Source organism: Leopardus geoffroyi, chromosome C1 (genome assembly GCF_018350155.1).
Source record: "Leopardus geoffroyi isolate Oge1 chromosome C1, O.geoffroyi_Oge1_pat1.0, whole genome shotgun sequence".
NCBI lineage: Eukaryota > Metazoa > Chordata > Mammalia > Carnivora > Felidae > Leopardus > Leopardus geoffroyi.
In genome coordinates, this window is record NC_059328.1 from 219,168,302 (window position 1) to 219,193,920 (window position 25,619).

The following is a 25,619-nucleotide window of genomic DNA, read 5'->3' on the forward strand; positions in this document are numbered from 1 at the left end:
CAGGGGAGAAAACCACATGTTTAGGGAAATGCAGTGAATTGCACTTTTGACTCGGAATCAAAGTCCCAAGGGGACAACAGGCTGAAATGAAAAGGCAACAGGGTGGAGCCATAACTGGTAAGACCTCCGCGGCAGGACAGGGCAGGGTCGATGCTGGGAAAACAGATCAGTCATCTGGAGACAAATTTGGTCAGTTCTAGAGTGCAGAAGGGAACAACCATGACGGGGAAGATAACGGAAAGGACAGAGGGCACTTGCACTAGTCCAAGATGGGGTAACCGTCTTATCTGAACAAGCCAAATCCTGACAGTGTAGACAGGATTACAGTTTTCAGCCCTCGGCCAGCAGGCGGAGCAGGGCGGTGCTCCCTGAGTGAGACCTGCCCGGCCTCAGCCCAGGCAAGGGGAGACGCAGGTGGAATCCAGCAGGCACTGACCTTGAGACGGGACTAAGGATGTGGGGAGGCCACCGGAGCTAGGGTTCCCAGGGGAGAGGGCAGCACAGAGCGAGCTCTGGAGACCTGCAGCCAGGCCCTCAGACTAGCACACGCACCTGAGAAAACCACCCGAGAGTGGGCAGGAGCACCACCCGGAAGGAGAAGAGAAAATGACCCCGGGAGCTCAGACAAGAATAGTCCACGTTCCACGAGCCAGAGTGGATGTGTGATCACCTGTGATCACGGTCCACTGTGCAGGGCACCAGCTCCGTAACAGGAAAACCGACACTAAAGGCTGCACGTGGTCCCGGCCAGATATCTTCAGAGCAAGCCTTAAAGGGATCGAGTCATTTCGAAGGAACCGTGTCCCAGAACAAATAGGAATTTTAAAATCCAGAGGCTGCCACCAGCAGCCCGGCCCAGAAGCCTCTGTCTCAGTAAGCCCGAGACTACCGGCCCCCGTCCAGAGGCACCAGGGAGGCCAGGCGGTACCTGCTTTTAAAAGGAATCCCGCGACGCGCACCGGCCCCAGAAGCCCCCAGCCCCCGAGCCCACTGGGGGCCCTTCACCACGACGGCCCAGCCACGCGAGTGTCTTCACCCCCGCAGACCCGAGCTCCCCTTCCCCCAGTGAGAGAGCGCGGTCTGCCCAGCCTGGGCAAGTGCCCTCTCCGCAGATGGCACCAGAGGGAGCCCCGGCAGCACCAAGCCCACCCCATAACCGCACGGGCTCTCCTGCTCCCGGGTGCTCCTCTACCCGCTTCAGATGCTGGGTCTCCCTCCTTTTCTGCCCCTCCCCCGCCCATGCTCCGTGTGTGTCTCTCTCTCTCTCAAAAATAAACAAGATTTTTAAGAAGGTTAGCTAAGGGGAGTTCTACAAACAAAATGGAAATGATAAAAGGGAATATTTATAAATCATATATGATGATTACATTAAAAATATGCCATTTGATACATGACAATGACATCTGAAAGTAGAGAAGGTCGAGGGAACAAAATGCAAGTGGGTTTCCTCACTTACTGTACGGTAAAATGTTGACGCCAGTAGACTTTATAAATCCCACGTGTAGGATATACTAAAAAAGCAGCCACTAAGAAAAATACGCTAAAAACAAACAAACAAAACCAGTATGAAGTGCAGTGATATCAGCAAAATTGACAAAAAACTGAAAACTTTCTCCCCCATAAAAGCAACAAGAAAATTGGCAACAATTCTCAGAGCCAGCTTTTCCAGAACTCTGGAAATTAATAACCAAAGGCAGTAATCATAAGTAGAATTTACTTCAGTGATCTTAAGGATAAATCTCCGTAAGCACAGCAGACTTGTGCCACGTTAACTTACACTGGCCCCAATTCCCACTCTAAGTCCACAGTAGCCTTAAAAACTAACAGCCCACGTTTGCAGTGAAAACCAGGAACACCAGTAATTTGGTAATTGCAGAGGGAGCGGAGCACGGCTGGAACTCCTTCAAAGCCTCCTTCCCGGAGTCTGTCATTATTTAACAAATCTGAGAGCGTTGAAACGCTATCTGTATTTGGTCAGAATCTGAAACTTTGTGCCTCAAAGGAAATCACCGAGACAGTAAAAAGACAGCCCACAGAATGGGAAGAAACATTTGCTAATCACATCTGATAAAGGTATCCAGAACAAAAAAAAAAAAAGAATTCTTTTTTTTTTTTTTTAATTTTTTTTTTTTTTCAACGTTTATTTATTTTTGGGACAGAGAGAGACAGAGCATGAACGGGGGAGGGGCAGAGAGAGAGGGAGACACAGAATCGGAAACAGGCTCCAGGCTCCGAGCCATCAGCCCAGAGCCCGACGCGGGGCTCGAACCCACGGACCGCGAGACCGTGACCTGGCTGAAGTCGGACGCTTAACCGACTGCGCCACCCAGGCGCCCCCCCAAAAAAAGAATTCTTACAACCGAGCAAGTACAGGATGACCGAACCTAAAAACGGACAGAGGAGGGCCGCCTGGGCGGCTCAGTCAGTTAAGCATCTGACTCTGGGTCTCAGCTCAGACCTTGATCTCGGGGTTAGGAGTTCAAGCCCCACATTGGGCTCAGTGCGGGGCGTGGAGCCGACTTGAAATGAAAACGGACGGAGGGTCTGGATAGACGTTTCTCCAAGGAGGATATACAGATGGCCAACAGGCACATGAAAAGATGTTCAAAGTCACTAGTGGCAGGAAAACTTCCCGTTCACTCCCCAATTCTTTGTTTTAAGTTGATTTATTTTGAGAAAGAGTGTGTTGGGGGGGGGCGGGAAGGGGCAGAGAGAGAGGAGGAGAGAGAGAATCCCAAGCAGGCTCTGCGCCCTCAGTGCAGAGCCTGACATGGGGCTCAGTCCCATGAACTGTGAGATCAAGACCTGAGCCAAAATCAAGAGTCGGGTGTTTAACGGACCGAGCCACCCAGGTGCCCCTTCACTACTCACTTGTGACACCAGACATGTGGGATTTTTCCCCGCACATTCCAGTTCTCTGACACCAGCTGGGTATCTTACAATTCAGTTTAGTTCCGACACCTGTACCTGCCGGGAGCATCAGATCCCACAGGTTAAGAGCTCCCCGTCCTACAAGACTGCCCCCCACCCTTCAGATGCCAGTCCAAGTCCTGGCCTCTGGCACTTCTGACTGGCTGCATACCAAGGCTTCCGGTGACCCCCTCCATGGGTTCAGTAATTTGCTAGAACACGTCACAGACCTCAGGACAACAACTTTATTAGATTACAGGCTCATTATAAAATGAGATGACTCAAAACAGTCACACAGAAGAGCTGCCTAAGTCAAGGTCAGGGGGAAGGGCACGGAAGATCTGTGTGCGCACAGATCCAGGAGTGTCCTCTCCAGGTGTGCACTCTCCCAGCACCCCACGTGTCCACCCGCCAGGACGCTCTCTAAACTCCTCCAGCCGGGGTTTTTACAGTGGCTTCATTATGCAGAGATGATTGATTAAATCACTGACCGTTGATGCTTAGGTCTCCAGCCCCCGTCTCCTCCTCAGAGACTGGGGGTGGGAGGGGGGCTCAAAGTTCCAACCCTCTATCTAATCAAGTGATTGGTTCCCCCCCGCCCCGCCCCGCCCCCAAGCTTGAGTGCGGCAGAAAAGGGCTTGCTACAAATAACAAAAGATGTTCCTTTCACCTGTATTTCTGTCTCACCGAGAAATTCCAAGGGTTTTACGAGCTCTGTGCCAGGAAACAGGGACAAAGACCAGACATACATTTCTTATTATATTCCACAATATCATAGTTAGTCATTAGGGAAATGCAAACCAAGACCACTTCACACCCACTAGGATGGCTAAAATAAAAGACAGTGACAAGGGTTGCTAGGGATGCTGGGAAATTGGAGTCCTCTACATTGCCGGTGCAATGCCCGTGCAGCCAGTTTTGAACACCTATCGGAACGTTTCATCAAAAGTTAATACAAAGTGAACATAACAAGTTAACATGAAGCTATCATATTACCCAGCAATTCCACTCCTAGGTATATAACCCAGAGAACTGAAAATATATCTCTGTGTAAAAATGTGTACATAAATGTTCAGAGAAGCATTATTCTTAATAGTTTAAAGCTGGAAACCCAAATGTCTGTCAACCGATGAATTGGAAAAAAGGATGTGGTATAGCCAGGCAAAGGAATAGTAATCATCAATAGAAAGGAATTATGGAAACGTGCTACAACCTGGATGGACCTCAAAGACATGAACACATCTGAAAGAAGCTATGGTTCCACATAAATGAAATGTCCAGAAAAGGCAAATCTATAGATACAGAAAGTAGCATTGTTGTTGCTAGGGGCTGTGGGGAGGAAGGAATGGAGACTGAATGCTAAATGAGTATAGTGTTCCTTTTGGGGGGTGACGAAAATGCTCTGGAATTAGTGATGATGGCTGCACAACCTTGTAAATATACTAAATTGTACACTTAAAATGTTCTTTAATGTTTATTTTCGAGAGAGAGACAGAGACAGAGTGCTAGTGGGGGAGAGGCAGAGAGAGAGGGAGACACAGAACCCGAAGCAGGCTCCAGGCTCTGAACTATCAGCACAGAGCCCGACGTGGGGCTCAAACTCACAGACCGTGAGATCATGACCTGAGCCAAAGTCGGACACTTAACTGACTGAGCCACCCAGGTGCCCCAAATTGTACACTTTAAAGGGGTGAATGTAATGTATGTGAATTAAGACTATTTTAAAATGCTATTGACAAATCAAGAAGGAATACTAAAAAAAATGTTTGAATAACCCACAGGAAGGCAAGTAAAGAGAAACGGTGTTGAAAACCAGATGAAACAAACAGAAAACAGTAAGATGGTACCTTTAAGAGTCAACATTAAATATATGTAAATGAGCTAATCCACTGGAAGGCAAAGGCTGGCAGAATGGATTACTATAGTTTTGGAAGATGTACCAACTTGTGAAAACCTGGAAAAAGCACCTCCTATCATTTATCACAACTGCACGTAGATCTACAACGATCTCAACATTGTCAGATAAAACTGTATTTCCAGGACCCAACAATGTAAAATTTACAGTGCCTACCACTGTAATACAAAATTACAACCCCATACAAAATCACAGGTATGCAAGGAAGAAAATAAGACGCATGGCAAGGGGGGAAATCAGTCAAAAGGAGCAGACTCAAGAATGAGAAATATGACAGAATTAGTAGACTAGAGAATTAAAACAGTTCAAGAAGGTAGAGGGAAGACTGTTCATGTCGAGATATGGGAAATATACAAAAGACACAAATTCAACTTCCAGAAGAAAAATACATACCTGTGATGAAGAAAATATACTAGATGGGCTTAACAACAAGGTGATGTACTGCAGAAGAAAATATTCACGAACTTGAAGAAGATATGACAGTAAAAACAATACGGAATGAAACAAAGGTGGGACAAGAACTACGGCAAAAAACAACAGAACTTCACTGAGCTGTGGGACAACTTCACACACCCAATATACTTGTAACGGGGGGTCTTCAGAAGAGTAGGGAGGAGAAACTTATTTAAAGAAATAAGAGCCGGGGCGCCTGGGTGGCTCAGTCGGTTAAGCGGCCGACCTAGGCTCAGGTCACGATCTCGCGGTCCGTGAGTTCGAGCCCCGCGTCGGGCTCTGTGCTGACAGCTCAGAGCCTGGAGCCTGGTTCAGATTCTGTGTCTCCCTCTCTCTGACCCTCCCCCGTTCATGCTCTGTCTCTCTCTGTCTCAACAATAAATAAACGTTAAAAAAAAAAAATTAAAAAAAAAAAAAAAGAAATAAGAGCCACTGGGTGGCTCAGTCAGTTAAACATCCGACTCTTCATTTCGGCTCAGGTCATGATCTCACGGTTTGTGAGTTCCAGCCCTTCCATACTGATGGCACGGAGCCTTCCTGGGCTTCTCTCTCTCCTCTCTCTCTGCCCCTCCTCCACTCTCTCTCTCAAAACAAATAAACCTTAAAAATGTTTAAAAGTCAATAATAGAGCAAAAATATTAAAAGCAGGCAAGAAATAAAGACACATAGTATGTAGAGGAACAAAGTGATGGCAGATTTCTCATTGGAAACAATGCAAGTGAGAAAACAGTGGAGAAACATCTGTACTAAAAGAAAAAAATTCAAGCTAAAATTCTTTATCTAGAAAAAATATCAAAGATGGAGGCAAAATAAAGACTTTTCTCAGGGGCACCCGGGTGGCTCAGTGGCTTAAGCGTCTGACTCTTGATTTCAGCACACGTCCTGATCTCTTGGTTCTTGGGATTGAGCCCCATGTCAGGCTCTGCACTGAGCACCGAGCCTGCTTGGAATCCTCTCTCGCTCCCTCTCTCTCTCTCCCAAAATAAATAAATAATAACTTTAAAAAAGGACTTTTCTCATGCATGTAAAAACAGAAGTCCTATCAGCAGACTAGCCTTAGAAAAAATTTTGAACAAAGGCCTCAGACAGAAGGAATATGGTACGAAATGGAAATGAGGAACCACACTGGGGTTTCTCAGCCTCGGCACTATTGCCATTTTGGGACAGATTATTTGTTGCTGTGGGGGCGGTCCTGCGTGTTGTAGGAAATTAGAGGCCTCTACTCACTAGGTCCCAGAAGGACCTACCCCCAGTTATGACAACCAAAATTATCTCCGGGCATTGTCAAATGCCCCTTGGAGAGAAGAGTCACTCCCAGTTGAAAATCACCGTATTGGATGGATTTTTTCTTTTGTTTCAAAATTTTTAACGCTTTATGCTTCTAAGCAATAATCAGAGAATTCCTATGCTCAGGCATTCAGCTTACTAATTTGCTGATTGTGTCTATTCAGCTCATCTCTTGTGTTTTTAATTTTTTTTAATGTTTATTTTTGAGAGAGAGAGAGAGAGAGAGAGAGAGCGAGCACGAGTGGGGGGAGGGGCAAAGAAAGGCAGACACAGAATCCAAGCAGGCTCCAGGCTCCGAGCTGTCAGCACAGAGCCCAACACAGGGCTCGAACTCACGGACCAGACCGTGAGATCATGACCTGAGCTCAACTGACTGAGCCACCCAGGTGCCCCACCCTTGCTCTCTCTTAAGCCCATGCCCTCCCATCTCCTCCAGGCCTCTGCCTCTTGTCTCTCCTCTTCAGTTTTCTTGTTAGCTACCTCCCTGCAGTTTATAAACATGTTCAGTCTCTAAAATATTTCCCTTAATCTTGTAACCCCTTTTTGTGGCTCCTTCTCCTTTCAAACTTCAGGGAACTGTTGGCCACGTTCTCAGTTCTTTCATGTCCCATTCATCCGTCAACTCACTGCGCACTTTTCTGCCCTCTCCGCACTGCTGTACTCAAACTTCCCTTAGTAAATGCATCAGTGCTCCTAACCGTATACAGTAGACACTTTGCGGACGCCGTCACCGCTGCACTCTACACTCTCATCTGCTCTTGGCCATGCTCTCCCAATTCCCTTTCTTTTCCTCCTCTGCTGATAGTTCTTGAACTCCTGGGTGTCTCCTTGCTTCTTAACTTTTGCTGTGTCCTTTGCTATGGCTGCACGTTGCAAGAAATGAGCTCACTTTGCCAGCAAGAATGAAAGGAAATAAGGAACCCAGAAATATAGAGGCTTGCAGAGCTGTAAGAGACAACGCCTGGACCCCAACAGGAGGTCAAACCGAGAACGGCTACGAAAAGCCAGTTAGAATTCACCTTCTCGGCAAAGCATTCCCGAATTCAAATTCTGGGTCCTTCACTGCCCGTGTGAACTTGGGCAAGGTGCTGAGCTTTTCCATATCGTACCTCAATTTCCCCATATATAAAATGGGGACAACAGTGCCCCCTTGACAGGTCGGCCCCGGCACCAGCCCCGGCCCCGGCTGCCACGGGTATGGACCAGTGCAGAATCCAGAGAGGCGCTCACTCCCGCCTCCTAGCCTCCGTCACCACGCCCCCTGTGACGCACACCCGTCACCTGACCTCCCTCAGCCAATCGGCATCTCACCTGTGCTGGCCCCAGACATTGGCCGGAGTGCAAAGCTCAGCCAATCCGGACGCCGCCCGGGCCTCGTGGCCCCGCCCCCTCCGCCGGGCCTCCAGGAGACGCTCCCGGGTGCGACCCGCGTTGGGTCGGTTGGGGTAGTGCTGGGGCCCGATGGAGGCGGCCGTGGCGCTCACCGGGGATGCGCCCGGGCGCGCGGCGAGTCAGCCCGGCGACGGTGGAGAGAAGACCCCACCGGAGAGGTGCGCGCCGTGAGGGGGAAGCGGCCGGCGCCCTCCTCCGGGAAGCCCTCGGGGTTGGGAGGTCCCGCCCGGGGAGGCCGGAGGCGGGCGGTGGGGAGCGGTGGGCAGGGGTCTCTCCAGGGAGGGGTCCCCCCCCCCCGGGGAGGTCGGAGGCGGCCACTGGTCTTTCCGGGGGAGGGACCCGCCCGGAGGGGGGCGCCAGCTGGCGGTCCCCGCGGGCCTGCGGCCGGGCGCGCTGTCGGCGGGGCGGCTTGCGTCGCGGGGTGCGAGGTGGGAAGCACCGCCGCGCCGGGGCTCCCGCGCCAAGTGACGTCCGGGAGTCAGCGCCCGAGTCCGGGGAGAGCGCGCGGGGCGGGGGAGCAGCCGCTGCACCGGCCCCGGGGCTGAGCCGAGCGCGCGGCTGGAGCGGAGGGCTTGGCAGGGCGACGGTCAGCGAGCGGAGCCACGGAGCTCAGGAAGGACTTCGGGACGTGTATTCCAGGCGCGGGGGGAGGGGGTGGCGGGACAGGGGAGGAAGCAGGGCAACGTTGGGAGTCTTGTAAAAATCTGGGAGAGGGAGGTGGTGTGGACCGGAGTGGTGGCCAAGGGGGGCTTCTGAGACGGAGCCGCAGGACTGGCTGGTGCACCCGCGCAGAGGAAGGAGGGTCTGCGGAGCGTGCCTCCCGGGCCCCTGGCCTGAGCAGTTGGCCTTCCGGTCCACTGTGCCCCTGCACCCGAATATGAGGACTGTTTGTGTCTTTAAAATTCCGGTCCAGGCCGAAATCTGACCATCTTTTTCATTAGGCAGTCTACTTTGGTGGAGACTGAGCAAAGGGGCTGGGTGAAGCCCTGCAGGGAGACTCGAGTGGCGAGGAGGCTCGCAATACCTTTTTATTACATTTTGGTTATGGACATAACAGAGTTTAGCTTTCGCATCCGATAACGATAGCATCTTAAGGAAGAAGACAATAATAGAGCAGAGTTATCTATAAAATGTTCATCTGAAACTCAGGCCGTGGATTCGCTCACCCTAGCAGCAGACTGAAAAGCTGCAGTCGCTGAGCAGACACTAGTAGCTTGAGGAAACTTAGGATACTTAGTAGGAACTGTCAGCAAAATTAGGGGCCCTTGCAGATTTCAGTCACAGCAGAATCAGCACATTGCCAAGTGGGAGTGGCCAAGGGTCAAACTTGCCAAAGCCTCAAACCAATCAGGTGACTTTGGACAGCAAGATGTTGCATTAAAACACTGTGGTTAAAAAAACAACAACAGACTTTTAACAGCCACAGTTGGTAATTGTATTTGAATTTTCATGTGGATTGGTTTAATTAAACATTGTTATTGATTTTAGGGGCACCTGGGTAGCTCAGTCATTCGCCCACTTTGGCTCGGGTCATGATGTCTCGGTTCCCTAGTTGGAGCCCCACATTGGGTTCACTGCTGACAGCACAGAGCCCCCTTGGGATCCTCTGCCCCCGCCCCCTCTCTGCCCCTCCTCCATTAGTGCGTGCGCTCTCTCTAAAATGAATAAAACATTTAAAAAACTGTTACTGGTTTTAAAATCAGGTAAAATAATAGTATTAGGCAGGATTACCTATTGTATCTATTAAGAAAGTATCTGAAGGGTTTTGATACTGGTAACAAGAAATACAGATAAATTTTATTTAGGAGGGATCTTTCAGGGGATGTGCTTTTCTGTGACACTTTGTTGCAAGTCCGGCCCCTGCTGGGTGCTGGCCGTTGTTCTCAGTGTTGGTGACAGAGCAGTGAGGAGAACTGGCAAAGCCCATGGGCCTCTGCACCTGACCTTCTATTACTGCCTCTCGAGGCAGACAGTCGACAAGGAACCAGTGCAGTGTGTCAGAGGCTGCCGAGTGCCATGGGGACAGAGGAAGGAGCGGGGGGTCTCCGGGTGCTGGGAGGAAGGGGACTGGCCCTGTAGGGGGCTTCACGAGAAGGTCAAGTTGGAGCAAAGACCCAAAAAAGGAAAGTGGGGTGGGGGGCGTGGTCACTGGAGGCACAGGAAAGTGAGGGGGGGAGGGAGGAGAAGCAGGTCCGCTCATGTCTGGGAGCAAAGGGGAGGGTATGGGGAGGAGTGGGCACCCAGATCACCCGAGCCTCTGGCCAAACCAGAAATTACAGAGAAAAAGAAAAACTTCTGGAATGTGTGGCTACTGGGTGTGCCTGGTTCCCCTCCTTCTGTGTGGAGGACAGGAGACAGATCTTTCCTTGTAACCGGGACCCTTGATCCTCCTACCAGGGGCTGGAAAGAGGTTTTGCAGATCTAAATGGATGCTCTCCTAGTGATTGTAGAGGACGCTAGCAAATACTAGATTGTTGGAAAACCGGGCATACCTTCTCCGTAATTCATGAAGATTGGGGGATTGCCAAGTGCAGCTGGTGGTGTTCATGCAGAGAAGCTCCCTGCCCTCGCTGTTTGCTCCTGCGGAGGCGACGGACACAGGGCAGCCGTGCTCTGGGTTCCGTCTCCTTTTCCTTAACAGACACGTCTTTGTTCTCTTTCCAGCAGGAAAGTTTACATGGACTATAACGCAACCACCCCGCTTGAGCCAGAGGTTATCCAGGTCATGACCGAGGCCATGAGAGAGGCCTGGGGGAATCCCAGCAGTCCTTACCCCACAGGTAATCCTAGAGGGTGCTCACAGATCCGAGATACGGAGGGCGGGGCACTCTTAGAGAAATTGTGCACCACTTGTGGTCACTTGGTGTGGAGAGATTTTCTGTTAACTGCAAGTCTTAGGTGTAATTTTTGGTAGATTTTATTTGCTGGTTTTTCCAGAGAAGTCCAAACTTGTACGCTGAGCTGGTTGATGATCTTTCATTTGGAACACACACACCGTCCCCCTTACTCAGATGAAAACGATGTTTTATTAAGAGCTATTTGTAATAACAATACCTATTGAAACCCTTTCACGTATCTGTCTGTCTCAGTTGAGTCTTACAAAATTTGCAAAACCTTTAAATCATCAGGATTGCATATAATCCTGGCCTTTTTTAAATGAAATTTACTTTAAAATTCTTAACGTCCGTTATAATAAAAATAGTCTTATTTATTCTTGTTTTAATGTAGATCATTAAATTGGTGGTTTGGAAAATAATGTGCTTCAAGTCGGGAGTGTTATGTTTTTCACATAGTGATCTAAAGCTGTACCTTTTTAATTTAATGCTTATCAGATAATTAAGATAAACTTAATATGGATTATGATGAACTAAAAGCTTTCAACAGAGTGTTGCCAAGCTCTAGGATTTAGTAGTATTTGTATACAACTTTACAGGCTTTTGTGGGTTTTCACATGTGTTCGTTTACTAAAAGCTTCACAGCTTGGTAACTAAAAGCTTTTTCAAAATCAGGTACTAGTCATTCATTAACTTCTTTGGTACGTGTATTCTAGTTAATCTTTTGGACATTGCCTTGTATCTTATCTTTCCTCTAGTAAAATTGTATTTTCTGGTGAATTAAACTTGAGAATGTGGAGGACAATAAAATGCTGATAAAAAACATTTATTATAAAGAAGTTTAAGAGTAACCTTGAAGGGGGCTCCTGGGCGGTTCAGTCGACTTTGGCTCAGGTCATGATCTCACAGTTCACGACTTCAAGCCGTGTGTGGGGCTCTGCAGACAGCTCGGAGCCTGGAGCCTGCTTCCCTCTGTCTCTGCCCCTCCCCTGCTCACGCTCTCGGTCTCTCTCTCTTTCTCAAAAATAAAAATAAACATTAAAAAAAGAAAAAAGAACAACCTTGAAGGAGAAATTCCCCTTCTTGACCTGATGAAGCCTGTCACTGGCTTTCAGGTTGCCTTTGATGGCCTTTGTTTCTTTGTTAAGAACCATAACTAAAGTCTACATTGCAATTCACTCGTTGATACTCAGGTAGAAATGGGGGGGGGGGGGGTGGGGAGGAAAGGAAAGAAAAGAAAAGAAAATCACCGTTATGATAGAATGGTTTGATTAGTTTCACGATTATGATTTAATAATGATAATAATTCCTTTGGGAGAATTTATTTTAGGGAAAATGTTAAGGACACGTAGGGAGAGTTGAGATACCCAAGATGTTTGTCAAAGCCTTGCTTATAATGCTACAAAGCTGGAGATAACCTCAGCGTCCATCAGTCAAGGGCTTGTCCCATAAAGTATGCTGAAACCCTCGAGTGGAGTTCTGGACCCTGTCAAAGCCACGGTGTGGACTATATCGATGACCTAGAAGCACAGTAGCAGCATATTGTTCAAGTGGGAAGGGCGTGTTATAAAACAAGAAGGTTTCTTTGTTTCCCATACCCACCCCCTAAGGAAAAATTGTGCGTGAGCCAGGGTAGAAACCCCCAAGGAACAGCAGCTTATATAGGCGGAAGGTCATTTCTCTGACCGTCCGGGGCCCACGTGGTCACACGGCCAATGCCAGCGACCCCGGCTCCTTCCATTCTCTCCACTTGTCTCCTGTTCATTCCCCCAGTGGTCGAGATGGCTGCTCCTGCTCAGGCCATCACGTGTGCAGCCCAGCCCGTAGGAAGGAAAGAAAGAGGAGGGGAAAGCGATGCCCGAGTCCTTCAACGACACTTCTGGAAGTTGCATGGATCGCTCTGGCTTCTAACCGCTTGCCAGAGGCTGGTCCCATGGCCGTGCATTAGCATTCCAATTGCAGTGGGAGTTGGGAAATGAGGTCTTCATTCTTCATTCATCTGAGATTTTCTTCACCTAAATGTGGCCGTAATTCAGCCACGTGCCAGCTGGAGATGTCGCGGTCGTAGGAGGGGAGGGTGGCGGAGCGGACAGCCAGCAGCCTGAGCCCAGAGGACACGCACCTGACGCTGGTACCACCGTTGGTCTTGGGCAGGGGATTGTGGGAGGTTGTGAGGACTTCTCTGTTCGTGGGGTGGGCACCGGGGTTCAAGAGCTGCAGGGGACAGTGCCACGTAGGGCCGTCGAGGCCGCTGTGAGCGCCCGGCTTGCCTCTGACGTCACGCACAGTGTCTGCAGGACTCGGAGCGGAGCAGGGACATGGTCCATCCCAGCGGCTCGCAACATTTTGGGCTCACAGCCCCTTTACGCTCTTCGAGCACATTCAGGACTCCAGGGAGCTCTTGTTTATGTGCGCTACACGCACAGATGTTTGCCACACTAGACAGCAACACTGGGAAACCTGAAATAAATATTTAGGAGTTCACTAACAAAACAGTGATGAATCCATTACGTGTTAACTTTTTTGCGTGAAAAAGAAACTGCCTTCTCCCAAGAGCACAGATTTAGTGAGAAGAGTGTCATTGTCGTACACGTGAAAGCCTCTTTAGTGTCTGTCTAAACAAGAAAGGTGCATTCCCATACCTGCTTCTATATCGAGTCTGTTGCAGTATTCACTTCATGTGGCTTCTGGAAAGCTCCGCTATATGCTTTGGAGAAAATGAGAATAAAAAGACAAATAATGTCTTAGTATTAAGTTGAAACCGGTTTTGACCTTGTGGACCCCTGAAAGTGCCTGGCTCCCCCCTCCCCAGCCTGTGTTCCCCAGACCACACTTTGAGAACAGCTGATTTAAGCAGTATCGGTTGGGTACCTACCGGCGGCCGAGCACCGTTGTGGTGAGGGTACGAAGTGTATTACTGTGGCCACTGCTTGGAGAATGGGCCACGGTGGGGTCCGTGGACGCGGGAGTCTGCTAGGAGAATATGTCAGCAGCAGCCTTGACTCAGCTGGTGGCTGGGCGGTGTGTGGGTGGGGTCGGATTCTGGCTATTCTTGATGGCAGAGACTTACAGGGAAAGGCAGGAGGGAAGGCTCACTGGGCCTGGCCCCTGGAAGGATGGAGTTGCTGTGGGTTTACTGAGCTAGGAAGGGCTTCGAGGAATAAGTCGGGGGGAGACAGGCTGCATTCAGCTTTGAGCAGGTGTAGTTTCAGATGCCCACCGGGAACCCGGTGGAGCGAGCAGAGTCTTGGGCACTGAGCTGGCGTTCGGTGTCGAGTTGCTCAGGGAGGGAGGACCCGAGGACCTGCCAGGGCGCAAGGCCATCTGGAGTCTGGAATTGGAGCCCCGGCCCAGCGAGGGACGCGTTGGAGGAGGGAGCCACCCTGCGAGCTGCTGCTGGCAGTGGGGGGGAGGTGAGGACCTGGATTTGGCACCCGGGGACCTTGGTCAGAGGAGATTTGGGAGCCTGATTGCCGTGGGTTCAAGAGGGAACGGAAGGGCGGGTGGAGATGGGCAAGGGAGAGAAGAAGCGGGCCGTTGCTGGGGGAGGTCGAGGGGCTCTGGTGTGAGGGGCAGCCCAGTGAAGGAGGGCTGCTTTAAGGGACCGCGGGAGCCACACGCCCCTTACTCCCTCTTGCACCCGGAGAGGAGTCCGGAGTCTCCTGTGGCGTCAGTTACAAGCACCAACCTTTACACTTAGCTACACTAACAGCTGCAGACATTGCTGACGTTTGACAGTGAGAACGCGCGCACCCACGCGTCTGCCACCTACTGGGTCCCAGCAGTGCTGCTGCGTCCCCTGGATCCCTTTCTTTCTAAATTTACATTGTTTCCCATGAGCCCCTGAGTTACAGGCACAAGGAGCCACCCGTGTGTGTGTAAGTAAGAGAGGGGACTTTCTCCCATCACAGTGCCGTCGTCAAACCTGAGAACGCGGCAGTGAGCACAGCGGTTTTCAGATGCATCCATGCTGTCGCGGTGTCCGGAGCTCGTGTCCTTTCACTGGGGAGAGCGCCCCTCCACGTGGAGGCACCACTGTCTCCACGCCTTCACCTGCCGGACATGTGAGCGGTTTCCAGCTTCTGGCTGTCAGCAGTGATGCTGCTGGGACCGTCGCCAGGGACGTCGCTTGCTTTCCTCTCAGTAAAGAGTGACTGCCGTGAATGCCTAGGGACGGGGTGGCTGCATCGCACGGCGGGGGCACGTGTGGCTCCTTAAGGAACTGCTGTCCTGTGTCCAGCGTGGCCGTGGCACATCCTGTCCCCGTCGTGGTGGTCCCTCCGTGGCCTCCTGAGCACTCGGAACAGTCAGTCGTCACTTCAGCTGCTCTCCTGGCCACAGAGTGGTGGGGACGTGGCCCCAGGAGCCCTTACTCAGAAACACCCGGAGGCTTGTGGAGAAGGGCAAAAAGTGAATAGAGGGCGGCTTTTGCAAAGTAATAGGTGAATTAGGAAACCCACCTTTGGAAAGAAATCGCCGTGAAGCGCTTATGTGAAGGTCTCGAGGTGCGTTGGGAAAGGCGGGGGGTCGTACTCCAACCCAGCAGCACCACCAAACACCACAGACCTTCACGACTTAGAAGACAAATCCATACAAGAGTTGGGCGCCCGGGTGGCTCAGTCGGTTGAGCATCTGACTTCAGCTCAGGTCATGATCTCGCGGTTCGTGAGTTCGAGCCCCACAGGCAGCTGTGTGCTGACAGTGCAGAGCCTTCTTGCTCGGGATTCTCTCCGCCCTCCCCCCCCCCCCCCCCGCCCCGCTCACGCTCTCTCTCAAAAATAAATAAAACATTGAAAAAAAAACTATACAATAGTCTTTTAAGGATTATGTGAATTTCTTTGTATATTAATTTTTACCACGTGATTTTACATTTCTGTTTATGTATGATTGACTGGTTTCATGGTGCCTGCCACCACCCCCCCCTTTTTTTACAAGTAGGGCTGAATACTCACCCAACTTTGCTCTACAGACTAAGGAAGAGGGGCCACTGACACCTCAGAATTCCCCTCCTGCCTGCCCTTCCTTTCGCTACCACATACAATTTGGGTCCTTCTCTCCCACCAGCCGGTGACACTGGCTGCGTGGCCTCCGTGTGACCGTGGGTCTGTCCCCGAGGCAGTAGCCTGTGTCGTGCACCATTGGACCTTGTGTTGAGGGCTCACGAGCTCTCTTGAGCCTATTTCTGGTGTTTTGCAGCATGATCTTAAGCAAATTATTCCATCCTTTGGCCCTCCTGTCTTGATGGGGTGGGGGGGGGGGGCAGGGCAAATGGCCATGGCTCCCCTGTCCTGTAGCCTCTGGTGAGACGACGAGCACGTCTGCGGGGACTTCAGGGTCCCTGCGCCGGCTCATTCCTAGGTTGTGGCCTGTTGTTTTCACGCCAAGGGGACACGGGTCGTCTCAGAATCACCCACCGACAGCGGTTCCTTCACGTCTGGTTGTTGTTCTAAACGTGTGTTTGTTGGGAAACCTCAAAGCCACGGTAGTGAGTGTCCGTTTTGGTCTCTCGAGGTAAGAAGGCCAAGGACATTATTGACACAGCTCGGGACAGCCTTGCGAAGATGATAGGTGGGAAACCCCAGGACATAATCTTCACTTCCGGGGGCACCGAGGTAAAGTCTCTAGACAGGCTCACCGTCTTTGCGCTGTAAGTCATATGAAAAAATAAAATGTGATTCCCTCTTGGTATTTTTTTAAAAGAAGAGTGATACTTGGTCTTGCTGTTTTGCAAATTAGCTTGATACAATTAGCCACTATATATCCTATAAATAAATTCCAGGTGGCTGATAGGATGTTTGTGATGTGTATACATTGACTTGCTTTGCATCATTTCAACGAAGAGAGTTTGCCCTTTATTTTGCCCTGGAATTAGTCTTTTAAATCCCTTATTGTTGCCTTATTAAGAGTTTGAGGTTTGACCCATTTCAGATGCACTTTTATTTTTATTTAAAATTTTTTTAAATGTTTATTTATATTTGAGAGAGAGAGAGAGAGACGGAGACAGAGTGTGAGCAGGGGAGGGGCAGAGAGAGAGAGAGAGACACAGAATCCGAAGCAGGCTCCAGGCTCTGAGCTGTCAGCATGGAGCCCCATGTGGGGCTCGAACTCACGAACTGTGAGGTCTGGACTGAGCCGAAGTCAGACGCTTAACCGATTGAGTGACTCAGGTGCCCCATGTACTTTTATTTTTTTTTTTTTTTTTATTTTTTTTTTTTTTCAACGTTTATTTATTTTTGGGACAGAGAGAGACAGAGCATGAACGGGGAAGGGGCAGAGAGAGAGGGAGGCACAGAATCGGAAACAGGCTCCAGGCTCCGAGCCATCAGCCCAGAGCCTGACGCGGGGCTCGAACTCACGGACCACGAGATCGTGACCTGGCTGAAGTCGGACGCTTAACCGACTGCGCCACCCAGGCGCCCCATGCCCCATGTACTTTTAAATTGGTAGGAGAACTCAGAGACAGTGTGATGGCTTCTCAGTTAGTAATGGTCACTGTCTTGCTTCCCACAGGTGATGTGACTGTCCACATAGAAAATCCAGGAGAGGGCCACCTGGGTTAAGCGTTGGTTAAGCGTTGGAATTCTCTCTCTCCCTCTCTCTCTCTGCCCCTCCCCTGCTCACACCCTCGCTTTCAAAATAAATAAACTTCAAAAGAAAAGAAAGCCCAGGAGAATCTGCAGCTAGATTATCAGAGCTAATAAGAACATTTAGCAGTTATGAGATACAAAAACCAGTTGTGTTTCTGTGTCCCCTCAACACGCACGTGTGTTGTGGAAAATCAACCTCTGTGCTCCAGAGCCAAAATGTAACACGCAGAGACGGTCTGGGGACAAAGAGGGACAATAGTTTTATCACTTTGCCAGGCAAAGGAGGCCACAGCAGGCTAGTGCCTTCAAAACTGCAGACCGGCCCGGGGTAAAATGCTGAGGGGTTTTATAGGAAAATACAGGATCCAGGCAGTGCCAGTAGGAATCTGGACCGGGATGCCAGCCACGTTCGTCATCTTCAAGATGGTCTTGTGACCAGCGATGGCGCCGACAATCAAGCTTCATTACTGAGAATCAATACCGAGTCCCTGGAACAAAGGATTCTGCAGAAAAACAAGTGGAGGGGAGGAGGCTTCAAGAATGAGGAAGAGGAAAATTGGCTCAGTTTAAAGTCAAGCCTTGCTGGAGCATTAGTGTGTCCACCTTCATTTTCCATCTTTGCGTTTCTATAGCAGCTTCAGGTGCTTACCAGAGCACGGGAAATAGCAAATACTTAGGAAATAAGCCTAATAAAAAAGAATTTGTAAGACCTTTTTTTTTAAACATCTTTTTTTTAAGTGCATTTATTTTGAGAGAGAGAGAGAGAACACGAGCAGGGGAGGGGCAGAGAGAGAGGGAGAGAGAATCCCAAGCAGGCTCCAGGCTCTGCACTGTCTGCACAGAGCCCGATGTGAGGCTCGAGCTCTCAAACCGGTGAGATCAGGACCTCAGCTGAAATCAGGAGTTGGACACGCAACTGACTGAGCCACCCCGGCACCCCTGCATTTACATTTATATTTGACACACATTTCTCTGAGATAAGTTTTTTGTTTTGTGGTTTTAAAGTCTTCTACTCTGAACCCTTCACTTACCCTCTCTTGATACAGAAACCAATATTGTTAGTTTGCCAGGGAGAGTCTATGCATTAAAAGTATGTACATTTATATATTCTTTTTTAAAAGATGTTTATTTATTTTTGAGAGAGAGAGGGAGTGCACGCAAGCAGGGGAGGGGCAGAGAGAGAGGGAGACACAGAATCCGAAGCCGGCTCCGGGCTCCAAGCTATCAGCACAGAGCCCCACGCGGGGCTCGAACTCGAGCCATGAGACCATGACCTGAGCCAAAGTCGGATGCTCAACCGACTGAGCCACTCAGGTGCCCCTATGTATTCTTTTTAAAAAGATGTTTCTTTATTTTTGAGAGGGAGAGGGAGATCGAGGATCCAAAGCGGGCTCCATGCTCTCAGCACAGAGCCCGATGCAGGGCTCGAACTCACGAACTGTGAGATCATGATCTGAGCCGAAGTCAGATGCTCGACCAACTGAGCCACCCAGGCGGTGCCCCTGGATTTATATATTCTTTTCACCCTTGGAAGCATATTTTTGCATATATAAACAAATGTGTGTGTATTTCCTCCTTTTGATAGAAATTGGATAGGTTACTGTATCTAATGTCTGTGACCTTTTCATAAATTACTGTCACGTAGCAAGTGTATTTGTATGTGAGATCCTTCGGTATCTGCACATAAAGGGTTTCCTTGGTGGTTTATGCCTCGGTGCACAGTGAACATTGTTGCATGAGTTACTTACCAGGCTCTCTTACTGGTGGACACTGAAGCCTTTCTGAGGTTGAGCTATTTCCGGGTTCCCCCTCAGGAAGGACCTCTGCACATGATTTCGCTTTGTGCAACGATAGCAACAGGGTCAAGTCCAAGAAGCAGACGTGCCGGGTCAGAGGGCTTATTTGATAGTTATAAAATGGTCAGATTACACTCCCATCAGCAGTGGGTACCGGGGCCCAATATTCTTTTTTTGATAGGTTTATAAAATTTAAAAATTCGTAACATTGCCTAACCAGACAGGCATAACTGGCTGGAAATGAATTCTGACGTTATCGAAAGTTTGAAACCCCAACCCTTTGTTGCCGAGCATTCAAAAGGTGCAGCACAGAAGTTGAACGTCTTTGGGACTGTTGTTTTCCTTTTTTTTTTTTTTTTTAATTTTTTTTTTTCAACGTTTATTTATTTTTGGGACAGAGAGACAGAGCATGAACAGGGGAGGGGCAGAGAGAGAGGGAGACACAGAATTGGAAACAGGCTCCAGGCTCCGAGCCATCAGCCCAGAGCCTGACGCGGGGCTCGAACTCCCAGACCGCGAGATTGTGACCTGGCTGAAGTCGGACGCTCAACTGACTGCGCCACCCAGGCGCCCCTGTTGTTTTCCTTTTTAAACGTTAGCCACAAGGACAGTGAAGTGAGAGAAAGTGCCACCGTCGCCCTCCCCTGAGCGCAAGTCTTACAAATGTTCTTTCTGCTGCCTCTCCGCAGTCCAACAACTTAGTAATCCATTCCGTGGTGCAGCACTTCCAGCACAGCCGCAGCGCAGAGGGGGACGGGGCCGTGCCCCACCTCGTCACCTGCACCGTGGAACACGACTCCATCCGCCTGCCCCTGGAGCACCTGGCGAAAGAACAGGTGGCCGGTGAGTGACCAGCCTGGCGGGATTCCCGCGGGGCGGCTCCGCTTACCTCCAGTACCGGATTCCAAGAGGAGGAACTCGCCCCTGGGACCTGCGGAATCATGTGCCCTCCTGCATGCGGTCCTCAGGTGCGGGGGCCACACGGCCTGTTCCCACGTGGGGATGATCTGTAAACTGTAAATGCTGCCAGTTTCCCCCTTAGGGACAAACTGGGTCATCAGCGTGTAGAACTAGTCATCTGACTTACTGAATGACACTTCAGACTCTTGTACGTAACAGGTATGCACATAGGGAAATCGTATGCCTATCAGTGCTAAGCAGGGCTCTTCACTTGGATATTAATTAAATCTTGGCCTCTTTCTCTGTGAAGAACAAGGGTCAAATAGATATCAGCTTCGGGGGTAAACACAAGAATAACTGTGCTCCTGCTGCACGACTTCAGCTCGACACAGTGGGCGCGACTAGCCAGGCAGGCCGCGGGGTCGGGCGAGCTTGGCCAGCAGCAGCCCTCGGCACCTTTCCCTTCCCCTGTGATACGAAGTCTTGAGACACCGGGTGCAGACCGCGGACTTTTGAAAACTAAGAGCCTTTTGCTCCCTCAAGACAGCCCGGGTAAACACTTTCCTTTAAACAGACTGACGTCTCAGCCTTCTTCTTCCATCTGCCTGGAAACCTGAAGGTGAATCACGGGAAAGTATTTTTATCATAATGATAAAGGACACAATGCCATGAAGCTCCACTTGACGATGAAGGCTTTTTGTTGATTTTCCCGTTGGACTGGTAGGAGAGTTTTTCTCTTTATGGTCTTACCATACTACTACTTTATTTTATTTTATTTTTAATGTTTATTTACTTACTTTTGAGAGTGTGTGTGTGTGTGTGTGAGTGAGGGAGGGACAGAGAGAGAGAGAGAGAGAGATTGAGAGTCTCAAGCAGGCTTCATGCTCAGCGCAGAACCCAACATGGGGCTCAATCCCACAACCCTAGGATCATGACCTGAGCTGAAATCAAGAGTCAGACACTCAACCTACTGAGCCACCCAGGTGCCCTGAAAAAAATGGACTTTCAAACAAAGACTGTAACAAGAAACAAAGAAGGACGCTAAATAATCATAAAGGGAACAATCTAATAAGAAGATACAACATTTACACATTTACAATGTGTGTAAATATTTATGCACACAATGTGGGAGCACCCAAATACCTAAAGCCGCTAACAACAAAGGAAGTAATCCATAGTAATACAATAATAGTAGGGAGATCTAACAACCAACTTACATCAATGGATTGATTATCCAAACAAAAAATCAATAAGGAAATTGTGGCTTTGAATGACAAATTGGACCAGATAGATCTAACAGATATATTCAGAACATTCCATCCTTTAACATCAGATTACACATTCTTTTCAAGTGCACATGGAGCATTCTTCAGAAAAGTTCACATGTTAGGCCACAAAACAAGTCTCAACAAATGAAGAAAGACTGAAGTCATACCATGCCTCTTTTCCAGCCACAATGCGATGAAACTAGCAGTCAACCACAAGAAAAACTCTGGAAAGAGAACAAAAAACATGCTACTAACCAGTGAGTGGGTCAACCCACTTCAGAAAAGAAATTAAAAAATACATGGAGACAAATGAAACTGAAACACAACAGTCCAAAGAATTTGAGATGCAGCGAAAGCTGCTCAAAGAGGGAAATTTATAGCAATATAGGCCTAGCTCAAGAAGCAAGGAAAAATCTCAAATAAACAATGTTACCTTACACCTAAGGGAGCTAGAAAAAGAAAAACAAACAAAACACATAACCAGGAGAAGGAAGGAAATAATAAAGATTAGAGCAAAAATGAATGGAATAGAAACTAAAAACAAAACAAAACAAAACCCAGATCAGTGAAACTAGGAGCCGGTTCTTTGAAAAGATCAACAAAATCGATAAACCTTTAACCAGACTCATGAAAATAAAAAATAACCCTGCACAAAGTCACAAATAAAAGAGGAGAAATAACAACCAACACTACAGAAATACAAAAGATTATAAGAGAATATTATGAAACATTGTATGGCAACAAATTGGACAACCTAAAAGAGATGGATAAGTCCCCAGAAACATACAACCTCCTAAACTGAAGCAGGAAGAAGCAGAAGATTTGAACAGACCAGTGACCAGCAATGAAATTGTATCAGTAATCAAAAACTCCCAACAAACAAAAGTTCAGGACCAGATGGCTTCACAGGTGAATTCTACCAAACATTTAAAGAAGAGTTAATACCTATTCCTCTCAAACTATTCCAAGAAACAGAAGAAGGATTACCCTGATACCAAAAGCAGATAAAGACACTACAAAAAAAGAGAACTACAGGCCAATATCTCTGATGAACATAGATGCAAAAATTCTCGACAAAATATGAGCAAACCAAATCCAACAATACAATTAAGAAAATCGTTCACCACAATCAAGTGGAATTTATTCCTGAGATGCAAGGGTGGTTTGAAATTCACAAATCAATCACATGATATATCACCTCAACAAGAGAAAGGATAAAAACCCTATGATCATTTTAATAGATGCAGAAAAAGCATCTGACAAAACGCAACATGCGTTCATGATAAAACATGAGCTCAACAAAGTAGGTTCAGAGGGAACATACCTCAACATAATGTGAAAAACCCGCAGCTAACATCATACTCAGCAGTGAAAAACTGAGAGCTTTCCCCATAAGATCAGAAATGAGACAAGGCTATCCACTCTCACCACACAGTACTGGAAGTCCTAGCCACAGCACTCAGATCAGAAAAATAAAAGGCATCCAGATTGGTAAGGAAGAAGTCAAAGTTTTCACTATTTGCAGTTGACGGGATACTCTATACAGAAAACACCGAGAACTTCACACACACACAAAAACCTACTAGAAATGATAAATGAATTCAGTAAGGTCACAGGATACAAAACCAATATGCAGAAACCCATAGCATTTCTATATGCTAATAATGAAGTAGTAGAAAGAGAAATTAAGAAAACAGTCTCATTTACAATTGCACCAAAACCAGTAAGATACCTAGGAATAAGCAAACAGATGGAAGACCTATACTCTGAAAACCATAAATCATTGAGAAAAGAAATCAAAGACGACAAAGATGGAAAGATACTCCATGCTCATGAGTTGGGAAAAGAAATATTTTTAAAATGCCCACACTACCCAAAGCAATCTACACATTTCATGCAGTCCCTATCAAAATACCAAAGCATTTTTCAAGAACTAGAACAAACAATCCTAAAATCTGTATGGGATCAAAAAGGCCTCAAATAGCCAAAGCAATTTTGAACAATTAGAACAAAGCTAGAGGTAATACAACCCCAGCTTTCAAAATATACCACAGAGCTGTAGTGATCAAAACAGTATGGTGCTGGTACAAAATAGACACATAGGTCAATGGGCTAGAATAGAAAACCCACAATAGAAATAAACCCACAATTATATGGTCAATTAGTCTTTGACGAAGTAGGAGAGAATATGACGTGAAAAAGACATTCTCTTCAACAAATGGTGTTGGGAAATCTGAACAGTTACATGCAAAAGAACGACACTGGACCACTTTCTCACACCAAACACAAAAATAAACTCAAAACGGATTAAAGGCCTAAATGTGAGACCTGAAACCATAAAAATCCTAGAAGAGAGCACAGGCAGTAATTTCTTTGACGCCAGCCGTAGCAACTTCTTTCAATATATGTTTCTGAAGCAAGGGAAACAAAAGCAAAAATAAACTGGGACTACAACAAAATAAAAGGACTTCTGCACAGTGAAGGAAATAATCAACAAAAGAAGAAGAAAAACTGCTGAATGGGAGGAAATTTTGCAAATGATATTTCCCATAAAAGGTCAGTATTCAAAACATATAAAGAACTTCTACAACTTAACATCAAAAAATCAAATAATTCAATTAAAAAATGGGCAGAAGACATGACAGACATTTCTCCATAGAAGATCTCCAGATGGCCGACACATGAAAAGATACTCAATATCACTAATAATCAGGGAAATGCAAATCAAAACCTCAGTGAGATGTCGCCTCACGCCTGTCAGAATGGCTAAAATTAAAAATCACAAAAGCAACAAGTGTTGGCGAGGATGTGGACAGAAAGGAACACTCATGCACTGTTGGTGGGAATGCAAACTGTGTAGCTACTGTGGGAAACGGTATGGAGGGTCCTCAAAAAATTTAAAATGGAATTACCATATGATCCAGTAATCACACTACTGGGTATTTACCCAAAGAATGTGCAAACCCCAATCTGAAAAAGCATGAGCACTCCTGTGTTTATTATGGCGTTATTTACAATAGCCAAGATGTGAAAGCAGCCCAAGTGCCCACTGATAGATGGATGGCAAAGATGTATAGATACACCATGGAGTATTACTCAGCCATAAAAAATAATGAAATCTTGCCACTTGCAACAACATGGGTGGAACTAGAGAATATAATGTTAAATGAAACCAGTTACGCAGAGAAAGGCAAGTACCGTATGTTTTCACTCATACGTGGAATTTAGGAAAGAAGACAAACAAATTCAAAAAGACAAACCAAAAACAGACTCTCAGCTATAGAGAACACACTGGTGGTTCCCCGTGGGCAGGTGGGTGGGGGGATGGGTGAAACAGGTGAAGGGGACTCATGAGCACGGAGTAATGTATAGAATTGTTGAATCACTACATTGTACACCTGCCACCAATATAACACTGTAGGTTAGTTATAGCGGAATTAAAATTTTTAAAAATTTTTTTGAGAGACAGCATGCGTGTATGTGCGAGCAGGGGAGGGGCAGAGAGAGAGAGAGAGAGAGAGAGAGGGAATCCCAATAGGCTCTGTCAGTACAGAGCTAAATCCCATGAACCGTGAGATCATGACCTGAGCCGAAATCGAGAGTCGGACACCGAACCGACCTACTGAGCCACCCAGGTGCCCCTAAGATAAATTTTTTTTTTTTTTTAAAAGATGCCCTTGGGGCGCCTGGGTGGCGCAGTCGGTTAAGCGTCCGACTTCAGCCAGGTCACGATCTCGCAGTCCGTGAGTTCGAGCCCCGCGTCAGGCTCTGGGCTGATGGCTCAGAGCCTGGAGCCTGTTTCCGATTCTGTGTCTCCCTCTCTCTCTGCCCCTCCCCCGTTCATGCTCTGTCTCTCTCTGTCCCAAAAATAAATAAAAACGTTGAAAAAAAAAAAATTAAAAAAAAAAAAAAGATGCCCTTGGGGCACCTGGGTGACTCAGTTGATTAAGCGTCTGACTCTTGCTTTCTGCTCAGGTCATGATGTCATGGTTCGTGAATTGAAGCCGCACATCAGGCTTTGCACTGACAGTGCGGAGCCTGCTTGGGATTCTCTCTCCCTGTCTCCCAGTCCCTCCTCTCTCTGCCTCTTTCTCACCTCTCTCCCTCTCCCTCTCCCTCTCTGTCTCTCTCAAAAGTAAATGCATAAACTTAAAAACATAGGAGAGAAAAAAGATGCTCTCATGAACTAAGAGCGGATTACCTCCTCTTGGGCCCCTCCGGAGCCGAATGGGGAGTGTGTCCCACGGACGCTCAGCGACGGAAGCGGCATGAGAGGA

General features: G+C 48.0%; 1 protein-coding gene and 1 long non-coding RNA gene across 4 annotated transcripts in view; both read left to right on the top strand.

Moving 5' to 3' along the window:
- Positions 1-7,939: 7,939 nt before the first annotated feature.
- Positions 7,940-25,619, top strand: part of SCLY (selenocysteine lyase) — a 33,811-nt gene continuing 16,131 nt past the window's right edge. The window contains exons 1-4 of one of the 3 annotated variants that reach the window (XM_045481926.1): positions 7,940-8,115; positions 10,625-10,737; positions 16,303-16,403; positions 19,864-20,017. In XM_045481926.1, coding sequence (XP_045337882.1) covers positions 8,027-8,115; positions 10,625-10,737; positions 16,303-16,403; positions 19,864-20,017 — 457 coding nt within the window. In that variant the 5' untranslated portion in view covers positions 7,940-8,026. Of the gene's footprint in view, positions 8,116-10,623; positions 10,738-16,302; positions 16,404-19,863; positions 20,018-25,619 lie in introns of those variants that run through there. The other 2 variants (XM_045481927.1, XM_045481928.1) reach the window with 2 other exon arrangements.
- On the top strand, positions 16,909-18,087 carry LOC123599702. Its single transcript, XR_006713267.1, has 2 exons — positions 16,909-16,958; positions 17,302-18,087. It is a non-coding gene; the product is annotated as an uncharacterized LOC123599702 (long non-coding RNA).